The sequence below is a fragment of the Rhamphochromis longiceps genome, linkage group LG13 (assembly GCF_057381845.1).
Source record: "Rhamphochromis longiceps isolate RC_006_pf linkage group LG13, R_longiceps_female_GT1.1, whole genome shotgun sequence".
In the NCBI taxonomy this organism is placed as follows: Eukaryota; Metazoa; Chordata; class Actinopteri; order Cichliformes; family Cichlidae; genus Rhamphochromis; species Rhamphochromis longiceps.
The window spans coordinates 15,674,979-15,692,326 of NC_140569.1; the positions used below are offsets into that span (position 1 = coordinate 15,674,979).

The 17,348-nt window shown below is 38.7% G+C and overlaps 1 protein-coding gene across 1 annotated transcript; it reads right to left on the reverse strand.

The window, feature by feature from the left end:
- Positions 1-587: 587 nt before the first annotated feature.
- Positions 588-8,433, reverse strand: prokr1b (prokineticin receptor 1b). The gene is made up of 3 exons (XM_085427884.1): positions 8,264-8,433; positions 6,913-7,569; positions 588-1,431 (listed from the first exon to the last, which is right to left on the reverse strand). Exons 2-3 carry the CDS (start codon positions 7,377-7,379, stop codon positions 726-728), a joined length of 1,173 nt encoding a protein of 390 aa, XP_085284010.1. The 5' UTR covers positions 7,380-7,569; positions 8,264-8,433; the 3' UTR covers positions 588-725.
- Positions 8,434-17,348: the final 8,915 nt, after the last annotated feature.

Genomic DNA, 17,348 nt, shown 5'->3' on the forward strand with positions numbered 1-17,348 from the left:
ATAGCCTTTGTTTCCAGTTTCTTATAGTTTATTACCATCAGGAAATATAACATGTACTGTTCTACAAATAAGCATGCAATATATTGATTGTTGTAGCGGAAATGATGAAAAGAATGTATCTTTACACTCAGCAGACATGGAAATATGTCTTTGTTGGGTTATTCAGTTGTTAAAATTAACTTTGCTCAATGTTCAATACTTAGATATACTTAAATGGCATGGAATTTGTAATTTCATGGAATTTATAAAATGTGCACTTATACACACACACACACACACACACACACACACACATATATACACACAGTAAAAATGGTATTTGGTATTTTAAAATTGGTGTCAACACTTATTTGATTTTGTTCAGAACTTATACAAGTAATACCAAGATAAGCATTTTGGATGGGCCAGTTAGGGCAGCAGCAGCTATTATTCACATGTTTTCAGTGTAATATAGTGTATACAGATGAGACAATAATCTACAATGCACAGTTAATACCCACAGTATGAACAGCACAACGATCACATTCTCATAATGCAGAAATACTGTAGGTATTTGGAATATATATGGAACTGCCTAATGGCCCAGTAGTCAGTTCAGTGGTTCCGTGCGGTTCGTGAAGCTTGGACAGTTTCCATAATCTGAGCACAAGATTTGATGTCCAAATCTCAGCAGTCTACTACAGAGACCCAAATGTCAGTAATATTTAGTTTGACAATTTTTCTCTTCACCTTAGGTGAATGCATTCAATTTCCTCTGTTACTGGCAAGGAGGAAGTTCTCACATCCATCTCCTCGACAGTCTTACTAGGGGTATAAGTTGACTTCCAGCGCAACAGTACAATCTTCTTCAGGTACTTAACTGTGTTGTTCTTGACACTAACAAAACAGAAGGTATTTATCATGCTATTGCTCATGGCAATACACTCAATAATGTAAAAAGCCACCAGTGAGTTCTTCTGGCGGGAGATAAGTGTCGGGTGGAAGTCTCTCAGAATGGTGAATCCAAAATACGGTGCCCAGCACAGGATGTATGCGGTCAAGATTCCGATCAGGACCATCACTGTCTTACGGCGACAGCGCAGCCTCTTCCGTATTTGCTCTGTCTGAAAACCTGGGACATTTTTGAACCACAGCTCGCGGGAAATTCGGGCATAACACATTGCCATGGCAATCACAGGGCCAACAAATTCCACAGCAAAGACAAACAGGAAATATGACTGGTAGTACACTTGCTGGTCCACAGGCCATATTTGGGCACAAAAGACTTTGTGAGTGTTTGAGGTGGCGCCTCCATGAGGGTACATGGTCTCAGAGGCAAAATAGGCAGAGGGAATTGATATCAGAATGGGAACAATCCAGACTCCTGTTATCAGACAGTAGGCAGTTTGGTACTTCATACGAGGCCTCAGAGGATGGACTATGGCCATATACCTGGAAGAAAACCAAGACAACTGTTATGCAATATTAAACAGCATATTTAGCAATCTGAGTGTTATGGAAGTGCCATAGTTACAAAGAATTATATCTAAAATTGTATGAAAATATAAAATTATATTGGCAGAAGTCATTTTAGTATGGAAACACAGATAAAAGAAATATGTATGTCCATATGTAAAGGAAGACAGAGGCAGTAAAATGTTTATTGCTACAAATAATTACTTTTTAAAAATAATTTATATTATAATTATTCCTCTAGACACAGCTAAAAGTTTAATATTTACACATTTAAATAAAAAATGCTTATATATTGATGTATGACAGCCCTGGTTTTACATCAAACAGATGATGAAGACCCAAAAATTATGCTACCCCTTGTCCCCGATGTGAACGAGAGCATTATCAGTATGGTGACCACTATTACATCACAGAAATGTTGCATCATACATTAAAGGTGATTTCAGGGAAACTTTGTATTGATTAACAGCGATCCTTCCCTCATAGTGGAAAAGTAGATAAAAACCATGATGGCAATATGGCCCCACGGCTTTAACAGAGCCACCAGCTTCCCTTAGGCCAACCACCAATTAAAGTATGTAATCATATTGCAATAGTTTTAAGGATGGGTAAATTTTGTGTGTGTCTGTTTGTGTTATTTCCAAGGGCCTTTTTAACCTGAAAATGGAAAAGAAAAAAAAACCTTTTCACTGCAGCTGTTCTGATACGACAAAATAAGAGACATTTAGTATGGTTCTGTTGTGTTCTGACCTACTGAGGGACCACAAATGGAACGGTCCCTATACGGCACTTTCCTGTTTGACCACTTCATACAACATGCCTCATTCACCCATTCAGGACACCTAAATGCTTTCTATCTAACAGCCACACACATTCATACTCTGACGAACACATCGGAAAGCAACTTGGGGTTCAGTATGTTGCTCAGTGATACTTTGGCAAACAGACTTAAGCTGCCAGTTATCAAACCAACAACCTTCTGATTAGTAGGTGCCCTGCTCTACGTCATGAGCTACAGTCACCACAATGCAACCCTGAAATAAAAGCAGCTAAATGAAATTCATTCGTCATTATTTTTTATTTCTTACACCTGTGCTTTCCCACACGTCAAATTCATTATCTGCTATAAAAAAAGGCTTTTAAACAGCTTCTGTTTAATTGAGCACTCACAATGATTGCACCTGTGGCCTAATAGCGTATTCTTAAAAGCCCCTCAAGCATATAAGTCTGAAGGGGACAGAAATGGCTACACTTTGCATCTTCCAGAGAGGTTTTTTTGTCCTTTCCTATTTACTCACCAAATATAATATTGCTGATATGCTCACTTGCCATGTTTCATGTTATTCTTTTTTACATTTGAAGACGGTCTTTACCTAACATTTACCAAATACCTTATATTTAACTTAAAGATGGCCCTTTTGGGACCGTGGAGAGTTACAAATATCTCTGAAGTTAATATACATCATTTTTCAGATGTTATAGGGATGAGAATTATCAATTATTTAGAAACAAGTTTATCATCATACCAGTAAGATGAATATTGAGTTTCTTTAAGCACGGCTCCTGTTTTTTACTTAAAAATTTTCCAGCTGCTATGTAACATATCTCGTGCCTTCATTGCCAAATATTTTATTATGTTCACCAGTTAGTCACTTACGGCATCTGCTGATGATGCAAGGAAGATATATTGCTATCTGAAAATACTATTGATATCTACTTTAAGATAAAGTACTGCTAGTGAGAGACTGATCTACTTGACTACTAGTCAAAAATGTTCATGTTTTGAAATGCATTTTTTAGTAGGATGACCTTTCTGCTGAGCCAATGTTGAATGTTTGATATGTAAGTATTTCCTGCTCATTTCATTTGTATGCTGTAGTATAGCATGCATATGATGTGCCAGAAAACTGAATAGATAATATCAGTAGGACAGATGGAGATGGACATGAAAAAGATTCATCATAGCAGAATATCTACCTGCTGCATGCTAAACAGAATATTAAGTGGATCTGTTTATACTGAGCTTCTTCAGATAATGAGCAGTCAAAAATGAATTAACCAATGTTACTAATGTGCTCTTTAAAGCACTAGTGATAAAGTGAACAAATATTTTTTCCTTATTGACAATGTACTAACACTTGAAAATAAATCTGAGCCATGGTTAACTTTTGCACAAAGGTACAAGACTATACTATATAGAGCAGTGTTTCCCAACCTCTGCACATAGGTGTGCCGTGGAAGATTATCTGGTTACACCTGCTGCATCCGGCCTGAGTAACGGGCAGAACAATTACATTCTCTTCCACTAGAGGGCAGTACAACTACCTGCTCTAATTAAATGGTTTGCAAACTGCCAGTAAAACAGAAGAAGAGGAAGAAGAAATTAAATAATAGCCATGCTTTGAGTGAGACAAGCAGCAATAGCAATGGATAAATATTTGAAAAGAAGAAGTAGTCAATCTGACCTGTGTCCTGGAGAGAATTCCGACCTAGATGACCCTAGCATGAGTAGTGGTCAGAAGAGAGCAAAAAAGGCATACTGGGCACATACTGAGTCAATTCCGCTATGCCTGGTGCGCAGGGAAAAATTATCAATATGCTTTTTGTGACATTTATTTTGGTGGTCTGACAATCTGATAATGTTAACCAAATTGTCAGTTTGGTCAAGAACCAAATAGCATGCAACAACGTGCCTGATACCGTCAAAGCACAACCCACATGACACACATACTCACTGAACGCCTTCTTCAGATCTAAAAAACACATATAGACTGGCTAAGCAAACTTCTGTGTTCCTTCAAAAATGGGTGGTCTACTGTTTAATGGCTAGGGAGGGAACAACATTGTTCCTCTTAAATCCAGCAGTTGGACTTTGCTCTCCTGTAGGAGGTCAAAGTGTTTCTCAGGAAGTCTGAAGCACGTGATTCCCCTGAAGTGGAAACCCACCATCTACCTGATGTTGCAGAGGCAACCAGGGTACCCCCGCAATGTCCAGATCCTAAAGGAAACTGGGTTTTGACTTGTCTGATGGTTTGACAGAATCATTTTGAAGCCAACCAAAGGCCTGACCAAACCATGACCTCTCCAAACACCTCCCACAGTTCTTCAGCAAATGCCAGATGTGTGTTCCTTTTGCCTTAAGGGCTAAACAAGCGAACCAAACTTAATAGGATCATTACTTCAACTTGACAGTTCCTTCCATAATGTCACAGTTCTGGGTCAGTTTCGACCCAGTATTTTGAGTTTTGATTGTTAGTTTATTTTTGGATGATTGTTGTGGTTTTGGGCGCTATGAGTATTATCATTATAATGATGATTATTATTAGAATTCTATGTTTCTGTTTATTCATGTTAAGGATTTGTTCTCGGTTGTATCTCACGTTTAGTTTAGTTCAGGTTCCATGTGTCATTCTCTGTCTGTCTGTCTCTCAGTGTCAGGTCTGCGTCTTGGTGTAGTGTTCTCGTTTCCTGTTTTATTGTGAAGGTCTGCGTCTCATGTGAGTGTGTCCAGTTTTACCTCTGTCTTGTCTTGTTGATTATTCCCAGCTGTGTCCACCACCTGTGTGTAATTCCCCTGTGTTTTTCTGTGTGTATTTAAGTCGTGTCCTCTGTCATTGTAGGTGCTGGTCCGTCTGTGTATTCACCATGTTTCATCCATGTGTTCCCTGCTGTCTACCATTGTCTGCCTCTGCTCGCCCTCCTTCTTGTTCGTGTTCTGGTTTCTGCGCTGTAGTTCAGTTGTTTTCCAGTATAGTTTAGTTTGTCTTCATTTGCCATTTTTCCTTTGCCATTTATTCAATAAACCACCTTCACACCTTCACGACTGCCTGCGCTTGGATCCTCCTTCATTTCTTCCACACGGCTCTTCTCACTCACCGTGACACATAATTTGGTTTGAGAATTGCCACTAGGAAGCAACAGCCACAATTCCTTGCAGTGGAGGAGCAGAACATGATTCATTGAGACAGTGTCCCTAGCCTACATCAGAATGCTGCCCAAGTTCTGCCAGAGGTGAAGATTTCCCACCTCTGCAACAGATGAGATAAAGATCTCCCACCTATGAGCTCCAAGATGGCCAAGGTCTCTGAACTGCCATTTGATTTGTGAGCACAAACAAAAGCTGGGATCTGTTCCCCTGTCCAAAGGCAGAAGAAAGCAACTCTGAGGAATACTGCACTGAGCAGGGTGGGATATAAGTATACTGGCTTGGCTCATTGCCCTCCCCACTCTGGACAGCTCCAGAGTTCAGCTTCTCTGCAGGAGACTAGCTCCAGAACCCAAGCTGCTCATTGAGGCAAGCATGGCAATATATCGGTGGTAACACCTCAATCACTAGCTCAGGTTACTTCCCCACCACAGCAATAACATTCCATATCCCAAGAACCTGTTTCAACAACTGGGGATGAGACCAAGCCTCTGCCTTTGACTACCTGATTCACATGGCCAGATTTGGTAGTCTTAGAATCTCATATCTGCCTTTTGCAAATTATGTCTTTCTGTTGGCTTCATCAAATGATGGCCTGCAGCTTACATTGAGGTGGTTGAGAAGTGAAACTAAACTAGCTAATACCTCCAAATCTGAGGACATGGTTTTCTGGCAGAAAAAGGCTGCATGCCCACTCCATGTTGGGAATGAGTTGCTGCCCAAAGTGAAGTTCAAGTATCGTGAGGCCTTGTTCAAGAATGAAGAAAGGAGAGAGCAGGGGAATGAGACATGTATTGGTGCAGCATCTGAAGTAATGTAGATGCTGTACCTGTCTGTGATAATGAAGAGAACATGAAAGCAAAGCTGTATATTAACTGTCCATCCACATTTCCACCATCACCCATAGTCACTTGCTGTGGTTAGTGAATGGAAGAAAAAGATCACAGTTGCAAAACTAAAAAAATGCTTCCTGTGAAGGGTGGCTGACTCTACCTTAGATATAGGGTGAGAAGCTTGGTCATTTGCAAGGAGCTCAAAGTAAACCTGCTACTCTTCCAAATAGGGACCAACTGGTGTGATTCAGGCAACTTACTGATCCTTGTTTTTGTATTTATGCTTTTTCCCTGTTGGATTATGCTTGCAGACTTCTTTAAACAGCCCAATAAAGACTCTCATTTTTTGTTATTAAGCATATCTGTATTTTTCTTTTGGGTTGATACCTCTGCATTCAAACACTCATCATAACCTCTTGGCTCTATCACTCAGAGAAACATACTATGTTGTTTTCAAGTGAAGTAAAGACCTCAAGTTCAAAAGACAAAGACAAAGAATTGCACAGAGTTTTCATATATCCCATTACAGCTGAATAAAGCAGTGTACAGTTTTCAAAGTTTTTCAAGTTATATAATCTCTATACACTTTATACACAAAAATGAAATATTTTTTTCAAATAAAAAGAACTGAATCTAATTGCACACCCATGCAGACTCACTCACAGACATACAGACAAATGAAAAGATTGAGAAACTCACCTGTCAACTGCAATGGCAAGCAATGCGTTTGTCGACACGTAGAGTGACACAGTACGGAGATAGTTCACAGAGGCACAGAGCACCAATCCATGATCCCAGGAAAGCTGCTTAACCACGTAGTAGTCCACCAAGAATGGGCAACAAACGACTGCCACAATGAAGTCGGAGATGGCCAAATTAGCAATAAGCAGGTTGGTTAGATTTCTGAGTTTTTTGTATCTTGTCAGTGTGGCAATGAATATGAAGTTTCCCAATCCACAAACAAGCATGATGCAGACAAGGACCACACCGATAACAATGGTGGCAACAAAGAAGGCTTGACCCTGTGTGGTATCGGGGATCTCATCTGGAGGGATGCCATAGTCCATGTCATAGTTGTCTATGTAATGATCCAGCTTGCCTTCTCTGACATTTTCCTGCATCTCTCTAGAAGGTCCTACCACGAGGCTGATATTTGACTCCCCCATATCTTAGCAGAAAATCCTTCTTTCTTTGGGTTTGTTTGGTTTTTAAATTGAGAACAACTTGATCCAATAAATTAGGTATTAAATGTTCATACTTTGTGGTACATAATGCATTCCAGAGCTAAGATGTTTGCGTGAAGATAAAGTATTTCAGCATGCTGCGTCTTCTTTGGAAACAAAAGGACATCTTCACCTGGAAAAGACATTTCCCAACTCAGCATTACTCATGCAGGGTCACATTCATGGCAACAAGATATGATCACAACAAATTACATGATCGCAATGTTTCAGCTTAATCGTGTTGGCAAGTGTGACATGTCTTTGATTTTTTCCTGATGAATATGTGTGTGGGTAAAGACATCTAGTCGGTGATTTTATGTAATTTATTAGGACCTTGTCACTTTACTGCAAACCAACATAACAGACAAGGCTAATCCTGATGACAGTGCCCTTTATTTCTTGCAAAATTTATCACTTTAATGCCCCTGCACATGAGGTAAGAAACACTAAATATGGCAACCCATCGCAGGAAAAAGGGCACATTTTAACAGGATAAAAACGGATTTGTAGTGATAAGCTAGTGCAATGCAATTAACCCGACTGACCCAAAACAGCGCACAATATAATGTGAGAGAAAGCAGGGAGAATGATACAAAAAAGTAGAATGAAAATTTTTTTCTAATAAGAACCATGCAAATCAATTCATAGGAGCGTTACTTATTGCTGTCATTGGAAAAAAAAGAGACCCCCCGAAAAAAGCAGAAATATATAGATGAAATTCAGCGTGAAATTGAAATAATATTTCAGGCACTTACCAGCAAACATTGATAAATGTTCCGTGTTTTTAAAGTTTAGGATAAAAGAATAAATAAACAAAGTTTAATTACCCGCTCTTAGTGAGGTGTGAGCGCAAGCTGAAAGTAGTTGTTAACGGACAATCCAGCCGGTGGAGACGCAAGGTCTCAGCTTTGCTGCTCACTGATTAAACTGTGCGTGCTGATGTGACGACTGCTTCTCTGTCCTTCGGCACTTCTTCACAAGGAAAAGTTGCGTCTGGTTCTCCTCAGCTCCAAGTGATAAATCTGACGAGGAGGCGCAGTGAGGAAACCACACTCGTCTTTCGGGTGGAGTGAAAAAAGGGGGTGGGTGTCAGTGTATGTATGTGTGAATTATACCTGAAAGTTTACCAGTTTAATAGACGTCCAAAAATGCGCAGCTTGGCATAGATAGGATGTTTAGCTAAGCTAACATTTAATATAAGACTAAATGGTTAAAAAAGAAAATAGATACGGTGAGGCTTTAGGCATCACACCATACAGAACAGAGAGTCCCTTCACCTTTTGTGTGTTGTGTTGTTCATCGCGCCACACTGTGGTTTATACAGATGATTAACTCCCGACTGAATCTCACTCAATCTCACTCAAAATGCGTGATTTTCCTCCCGTGGGAGGAAGGGTTAGCTCATGCATATTTAGTAAGTTGGAAAAATAATTGTAGTGAACTTGTCTGCAAACAGTTGCTACATACACATCCAGTATGACTTTCCTTTTCTGGTGCTGCTGCTCTAGGGTGGATACCAGTTAATTAGTTAATTTGGTGCAAGATTGGTTTTATGCAACAGTTTATTCTTCTTCCTTTTCTTTTTCTTTTCTGGCTGGCAGGGTTTTAGGCACGCAAGTCAGTGACACCACACAGAACAGAGCCATTATATTAGATAAAGAGAGTAGCTATGTGGTTTTCTGCTCAGAGTTTGGCTTTGACCCTATGCTGACCTTTTGAAAGCAAAGCCCACCACCTTTGACACTTCTAACCCACAGCAAATTTATATATTTATTTATTTGGTTATGAACATGTTCTTTCCCAAGTCTCGGGTGTGGTGACATCATGTCTACTTATCTTCAAATCACATCACCAATTTATGACATTGTTGCAAGCTGCATTTTAATTTGCATGTATTGTAATATAGAGGAAGAACAGAGATAAGAAGGGATTCCAGAAAATAAAATAATAATGCTTTGCTTTGCAGAAAGGATTTAAATTCAGCTAACCTAAAGTTTAGCTAAAGACTAGCCTACAGCCTTTTTTTTTGTCAGTTTTTCAACAACATATTGCAAATTTATGCTGTGCACCACTCGCTGGGTCTTACTTGCAACAGTGTAAATTTAAAGCTTGATTTAAAATAGCTGCTTCACTTCTAACCTTATAGTAGTATATCACAATATATTGGTTAATACTAAGTTGCTCCATAAAATGTAATAAGCTGCCATTGTCTGACTTTCTCAGAATGCTTATGCAATACCTAGTATTCTTCCAGTGTAGAGCTATGCTGTGTTCTCATTTCCATAGTTCTTTCATCCACACAGCTGGTCCAGTATAAATTTTTCTTTTCTGCATTTCAGTAAAAGTAAATTGTTCAAGATTAAATAGCTCATAGTCTATAATGATTAGTTCAGATTTACTTGTGATGGCAGCACAATGCACAAATCATACACAAGCACAAATAAACTCTATGATGCTTCCCATTATGGTGAAGGCTCTGTAGGTATTCAGTGCAGGACCAAAAAACTTCCATACAGAATGGAAGAAAAATTAATGTTGCTTATCTCTTAACTCCAAGAATTAGACAACTCTAGTGTTCTGGCAGTTAGCATTGCTCATTAAATGTTCACAAATCCCACCATTATTCTGATGCATGGTATTGTCTTTGTGATATAGCAGAACCTAGAAAAATTCACTGAAAGCACTTTTGAAATATTCTGATTGGTCTATTCATTAACAAGTATGCAAATGAGTCAGGGTATCTGTAATAGCAGCACGTTTTGGTTTTGTGTTATTGCTTTGCTGCTTGTGTTAAAGACCGTGTTTCACTTGTAGTGTTGTCAAATTTTTTGAGGGGTCGAGAGAAGCTATAAATATGATTCGAACCTTATATAAACAGTCTGATTAGACTGTATGACGTTTCTGATTAATTCTATGTATGATCTGCTTTGTAGAATGTCAATACCTGAAAACGTTCACTGAACACACTATTCCGCTATTTGACTGATGAAACTCTGCCTTCTTCTGTGCAGTTGTACACACACACACACGCACGCACACACACCTACAAACACAATTCATGTTTTGCATTCAATCACATGTTTACTATTGACAATAACAACTTGGTACAGTTTGGGAAACCAGACACAAACACAAACACACAAACAGACAAACAATACTTTGAGCACTGTTTGTCTGTGATCAGCCATCCTGAACTCAGATGAATACACGCAGACAGCAGCACTGTTGACTTTTAAGGCTCAAGGCTGCTGTTGCTTACAATACCTCTGACAATCATATTTCCGTAGCCTCAAAATGCCTTTTGGTATCCTCTCCCACTGAGCGTAGCCAGTTGGCAACTACAAGTGCATTTTAAACCTAAGAATGGATAACAAAGACACAAGTGAAACAGCAGACACCTACTCCTGTTATAGACTTTTCTTTTTTTGAACAACACTACATCTACACTCCTGTTCACCTGAGATGAAAGAACTGTCTTTGCATGTTCCTATTAGTTTTTATTACCCTCTAAATATTAGCCACTTGCTCTGCCTTGCTGTGTAACCCAGGAGGCTTGACCAGCAGGATAAACACCAAGCTTTCATTTCCAGCTAAGGGCAGCTCTATAATCTCACCCAGGCCCCAGATTTATTGCTTCTCGTAACCAGAGAAAATAGATAGAAAAGAGAACAAGGAGAACCTGCTTTTCTCTCCTCAGCCATGAATAATATGCACAAGACCTTTAATCTGTGGTTTCTGCATGTAGGTGGACGGATTGGAAATAATCTTTATTGGTTACAGTGTTTTCAGGGAATAAACAGCAAATTAATCAGAATCCATATAAATATATTTCAGGGGTTTTGAATTGGAACAGAAGCTGTTTGTTAAAAATGTTGGTTCTGTCAAGGACAACGGAACACATTTACAAGTCCCTTCGTTGGCCTGGCATAGGTAGTTTTCTGTTTCCTTCTCAGTCATTCATTATCTCTATGTGTGAAGTTGTGTGTAAACAAGTTATTAGATGTCCAGTTGTCTTTCTTTGCTTATGCAGGAAACAGATTGTATTGATCTGCTAGTAGGAGTCCCTCTTACAATGCTGATTGTAGGAAAGAAACAAACTTTCTAAATGAGGTCTAAATGAGCTTTGTTTAACAGGCAACATGTTAGGGTGCCCTTTAACCCTTTAAGACCTACCATAGAACCAAGTCCGCCAGAGCTTATATTATATTTTTACATGGTGTAGTGCCATTTTTGGGAGCATTTCAAGTTGCTATACATCAATACAACAATTATAGCCCAGATTTTAATAATATGTATTCATTAAGTGCATAGTAATTACATAAATTGCAAAAAAGTGCAATAAACTACAAAAAAATTGAAAATCGTTTTTGCTTTTTTAACATATATTTCTAGTTAGAGAATTTTAAGAGGCTTATCCCTCAAAACTGTAAATACAAAAAAGTTGCACAAAATAGTTTCCTACCACAGGAAATTTATTTTGAGTGTCTTCATAGTTTTATTTTTGAAATACACCAATTTTTATATACTGCAGGAAAAACGAAAATAAATATTATAGTGCAAATTTACAAAAAAGCAGCATATGCATCAAAATAAACTATTTCCAGCAGTGCAATTTGAGTTTTAAGCATCCCAGAAAAGACACAGAAAGTCATAAAGTCAAACATAACTTTTAAAAACACCAGTATAGGCCCTGAGGCCCTGATGGTAAAAAAAAACTACATTTCCGCGAAAATGACGTCACTTCCGGTTTCAGGCAGGTAATGGCGGACATGCAAAAGGCCACGCTGATGTCTATTCCAATGTAGGAAGTGTTATGAACAGCTGATCGGATCGGCAAAGCGTGTTTCTGGAATATTATGTTTTTGTTGCTGCAAGTGCTTTTTATGCAGTTTTTGCAAAGCTATGTGGAAGGAATGTGACCTAGGACAAGCTGATGGCATAAGCTGTAAGTACAACTCCTCCGGTTTCATATGCAAAAAAAATTACTGCGCTAGCTTACGTGGTTGCAGAGCTACCGGGATTTAAAAATAGTTACGCAAAACAGAGCATGCCGCTCCGAGCGGCTCTAAAGGGTTAATGTCAGTGAACATTTGTTGTAGTGCTACAGTTCAGTATGTGGAAAAGACAATTTCACAATCTAATCTCAGTGACTTTTGTTTGAAAGAGAAAAAAAAAAAAAATATATATATATATATATTTATATGTTGACATATGCAATGGTCTTTTCTACATTATGTATGAAGACCCTGATGAAGACCCTGGAGCAGCTGGTCCTGGCTCAGCTTCGGCACCTGGTGAGCTCATCATTGGACCCACTTCTGTTTGCCTACCAGCCTGGCATTGGTGCGGATGATGCCGTCATTCACCTCGTGCGTCATTCCCTCGCTCACCTGGAGACCACTGGGAGCACTATGAGAATCGTGTTCTTTGATTTCACCAGTGCCTTCAACACTATTCTTCCCACAGTCCTGAAGGACAAGCTGGAGAACTCTGGAGTGGACCATCACCTCACTACCTGGATTTTGGACTACCTCACCGACCGACCACAGTATGTGAGAACTCAGGGCTGTGTGTCGGACAGGGTCGTCTGCAGTACGGGGGCCCCACAGTGAACGGTTCTGGCTCCATTCCTTTTCACCATCTACACTGCAGACTTCTCCCACAACTCCACCCAGTGCTTCCTGCAGAAGTTCTCTGATGACTCTGCAATAGTCGGCCTATTCACTGATGGGGACGACAAGGAGTACAGAGAACTGACACAAGACTTTGTGGACTGGTGCCAGCTGAACTACCTCCAGATTAACACCAGTAAAACCAAGGAGCTGGTGGTAGACTTTTGCAGGCACAAACATCCTCCACTGCAACCACTGAACATCCAAGGTATGGACACTGAGGCTGTGGACAGCTACAGGTACCTTGGTGTTCATCTGAACAACAAACTGGACTGGTCTCATAATTCAGACGCCCTCTACAGGAAAGGGCAGAGCAGGCTGTACCTGCTGCGGAGACTCAGATCTTTTGGAGTGGAGGGCCCACTCCTGAAGACCTTCTATGACTCTGTTGTGGCCTCAGCCATCTTTTATGGTGTGGTCTGCTGGGGTGGCAGCATCTCTGCTGGGAACAGGAAGAGACTGAACAGGCTGATCCGCAGGGCCAGCTCTGTTCTAGGATGCCCTCTGGACCCAGTGGAGGTGATGAGTGACATGAGAATGGTGGCTAAGTTGTCATCCCTGTTGGACAACATCTCCCACCCCATGCAGCAGACTCTGACAGCACTGAGCAGCTTCTTTAGTGGCAGGCTGCGGCACCCACGGTGTGGGACGGAGAGATTTCGCAGGTCTTTCCTCCCTACTGCTGTCAGACTCTACAACAAAAACTTCAACTGATCAAACACACACAAACCCACACATGTGCAATAAAACTAAGTGCAATATTCTTTTCTGACAAAGTTGTATTTTTACTCAGTTGTATATAGAATTTGTATTCTATTTTTATCCTATTGTATATTTTATTCTATTTTATTCTACTGTATATAGTATTTTATTTTATTCTATTCTGTACAGTTGTGTACTGTATTTATTCTTATTATATTCTAATTTTTGCTATATAACTTTTGCACTGTCCACTTCCTGCTGTGACAAAACAAATTTCCCACGTGTGGGACTAATAAAGGTTATCTTATCTATGTTATCTATCTTATCTTATCTTATCTTATGTAGTGATGTAATGTAAAAAAAATAAATAAAAAGGAAATTGCTTTAAAAAAAAAACATTTCTTTGAAACGCTGCCTACAGATAAAGATGGAATACTAAAACAGATCATACATAAAACCGACATACTGTAGTCATGTTTATCATGTCAAATTGTAATCAGTGAAATAAAACCCCTGGAGTCAAAGGGAGTGGAAAATATTGAAATAAGTCACCCTATTGTCAATCATTTGATGCAAACAATAAATCTCTAAGAACACTGCAAGTATTTCTTGCAGCACAAATTGCACAAATTTAACTTCCAAGAGAAATGTGCCCGGCAAAGCTTCTGCTTTCCGAAAGAAAGCCAGAGGAAAACTAATGTGTTCGAGTGAACATAAAAGCAAACACTATGCCTTCAAGAAACATTTATTCTGGACATCTGAATCCTTTTATTGCTTGCTTATAATAGCAGTAGACATGGTTGACTAAAGACTGCTTCCCAGGAGAACTCACAGCAAGTGTGAAATATGGTGGCTGAAGTTTTCAGACTTTAGTCTTTGGTTGAGGTTACTCTCAGCCTAAACCTCTCAGCTACATGGAAGCTTCCAGAGTGCTTGGCATATGCTTGTTGTAAGCATATGTTTGTTAAGGTTATTACAAGAGACTGGACAATTTTCTGCATTGTGTTTGAGAATAAAATAACGCTGTCTTTATAGCTAGAGTTGTACCTTTCAGCAGGATGGTGATCCTAAGCACATGGCTGAAATTTACATACTGATGCCAGCATGCTAGAATGGTGTACTATGAAGTAAAGGTGAAATGAAACAACAACAAAGGTGAAGCCAAAAAATAACCACTGGTGATAATAGGTATCACAACAGTGATTATCAACTGTCTTTCTGCCTAGACTTTCTGCTTGAGGCAAAAATGATGAATTTTCTGCTTCATTTGACTTGTTTTTTGGTCAAAATGGATCAATTGAGTGCCACCTGCTACTGCCAGAGACAATATGAGACACAGGTGTTAGAGACACATAAAGAATATAAAAAATATAACAAAAGGCAACCATTGTTGCTGCAAATATGGAATGGGAGAACTGCATCACAAAATCATCAGTCTTGTGAATTCATACGTTAATATATTGATTTATCCGCTCAGTAAGCTCTTAGCTCTGCCATTCATTTCTAAAAAGAGCAGATATGACACAAAAACGAATTCAATTAAATTATTAATTTTCCAGATTATTTGGGGACAAAACTGAATTACCTCGTAATCTACATCTCCAGAACAAATATTTTGCACAGTCTTTACGAGGTTTTGATAATGCTTTAAAAACTCAAATATGCTTGAGCAGCCTTTACCCCTGGGACTATTACTGGATGTCGTGTATGGGAAATTAAACGTTTCCTCAACATTTTGGTGAAAAAGAATTTATAATAATAATTTATGTAATTAATATTAATTATTATAAGAGATTGAGTGATTGATTGGTTGATCATTTATTTGGATCATATGTATACAAGTATACAAAAAATATATATATATATATATATATATATATATATATATATATATATATATATATATATATATATATATATATATATATATATATATATACATATATATAAAATAGACTGGGGCACACTACTGGGGGCCCACTACTGACCCTTAGGGGACTCCACAAGCAATTTCCATGTACCCAAATCTAAATTCTCTGTGTGACATATATTGTCACACATACTGTGTGACAATATGTGTGAATAGAAGAGTGAAGATACAGGAAAGAGTAATAAAGAGACTTTAATTTGTATTACTAAAACCTTGGAAGAATTTTCCTGGAGAGACTCTATATATCAGGTATCATAGTTTTCAGCGTTCTCTGTTAAGCCAGGCTTTCTGTGTGTATCTCTGTGTGTGTATTCAGATGAAGGGGGGGATTCATGCCTCATATGACTCATCTTGTGCACAATGTGATGCTTTTGAGCGCCGCCTACTCCACTAGAGACATTATCACATCACAATGGTAAAATGGCGATAAAAGTCTATAAAGACCATTTGCAACACTGTTGCAAATAAGACAGGAAATAATACTGTCGAAAAATTATTAATTTGGGGATTTAGCGCACAGAGAGGCAAAATAAACATTTTAATTTGAGTTATTTTATTGCTGAGTGCATTCTCAGTGCTGCTGTTTATTTCTGCCACAATGGATGCACATTAGAGCTCTGAAAGTTTAAACTGCACGCATTTAAACATTAAATGTTACCGTCTCATAGCCTAACAGAGACATGGAAATCACTTTAGTTTGTCAGCAGATCATAGTGAAATTATACTGAACGAATAAGAATTCTTGGGGTGTGTTTGCAATTGCGGCACTTTAATTAAAACAAACTTAGCAGCAGATTAGAATCAAATATAAAAACAACCAACATTTTCCACATTACCAAATTAACACATGCATGTTTCAGTGACAATGAAATGCACAGTTTGCACTGCTGTAATTTTACAATTGTGGTTCACTGGCGAAGTACAACTTACAACTTACAAGTTGGACATAAAAAGCTCTGCTAAATATCACAATAAGTGCATGAGAAAGAATCTAATTTTAAAGCGGACAGGGGCTTTCATTTCATTAATAGCAAATTGTCATGTTTCTGCTTCAGAGCCATCTTTTCAGCAAAACACAGAGATTCTACTTTGCTTTTCACTTGACTGAGCTCTGCAATTTGATTTGAAGTTAAAACAAATAACACAATGTGCAAGTACAACATTAAAAGAAAAGTTGTATGTGGTTAGGTCAGGACTTATTTCAGTTATGTCATGGTTCTTGTATTTATTGCTTCTATTGGAAATTAATAAAAACCCATTATTAACAACCTTTTGCGAGGAACCTAGGAGTGATTTTTGACTCTAATCTAACGTTTGACAAACAGATTAATGCTGTAATCAAGACCAGTTTCCTTAACCTTTGGCTACTTGCTAAAGTGAAGCCATTTCTCTATTTTAGAGACTTTGAAAGAGCTATCCATGGCTTCATTTCATCTCGCCTCGACTACTGTAATAGTCTTCACTCTGAAGTTAGTCTGTCATCAATTAGCCATCTGCATCATGATTACTAACTGGCACATGCAAGCGAGGCCACATATCCCCCATACTGGCATCATTACACTGGCTGCCAGTTAGTTTTAGAATTAATTTTAAGATTTTATTATTTAT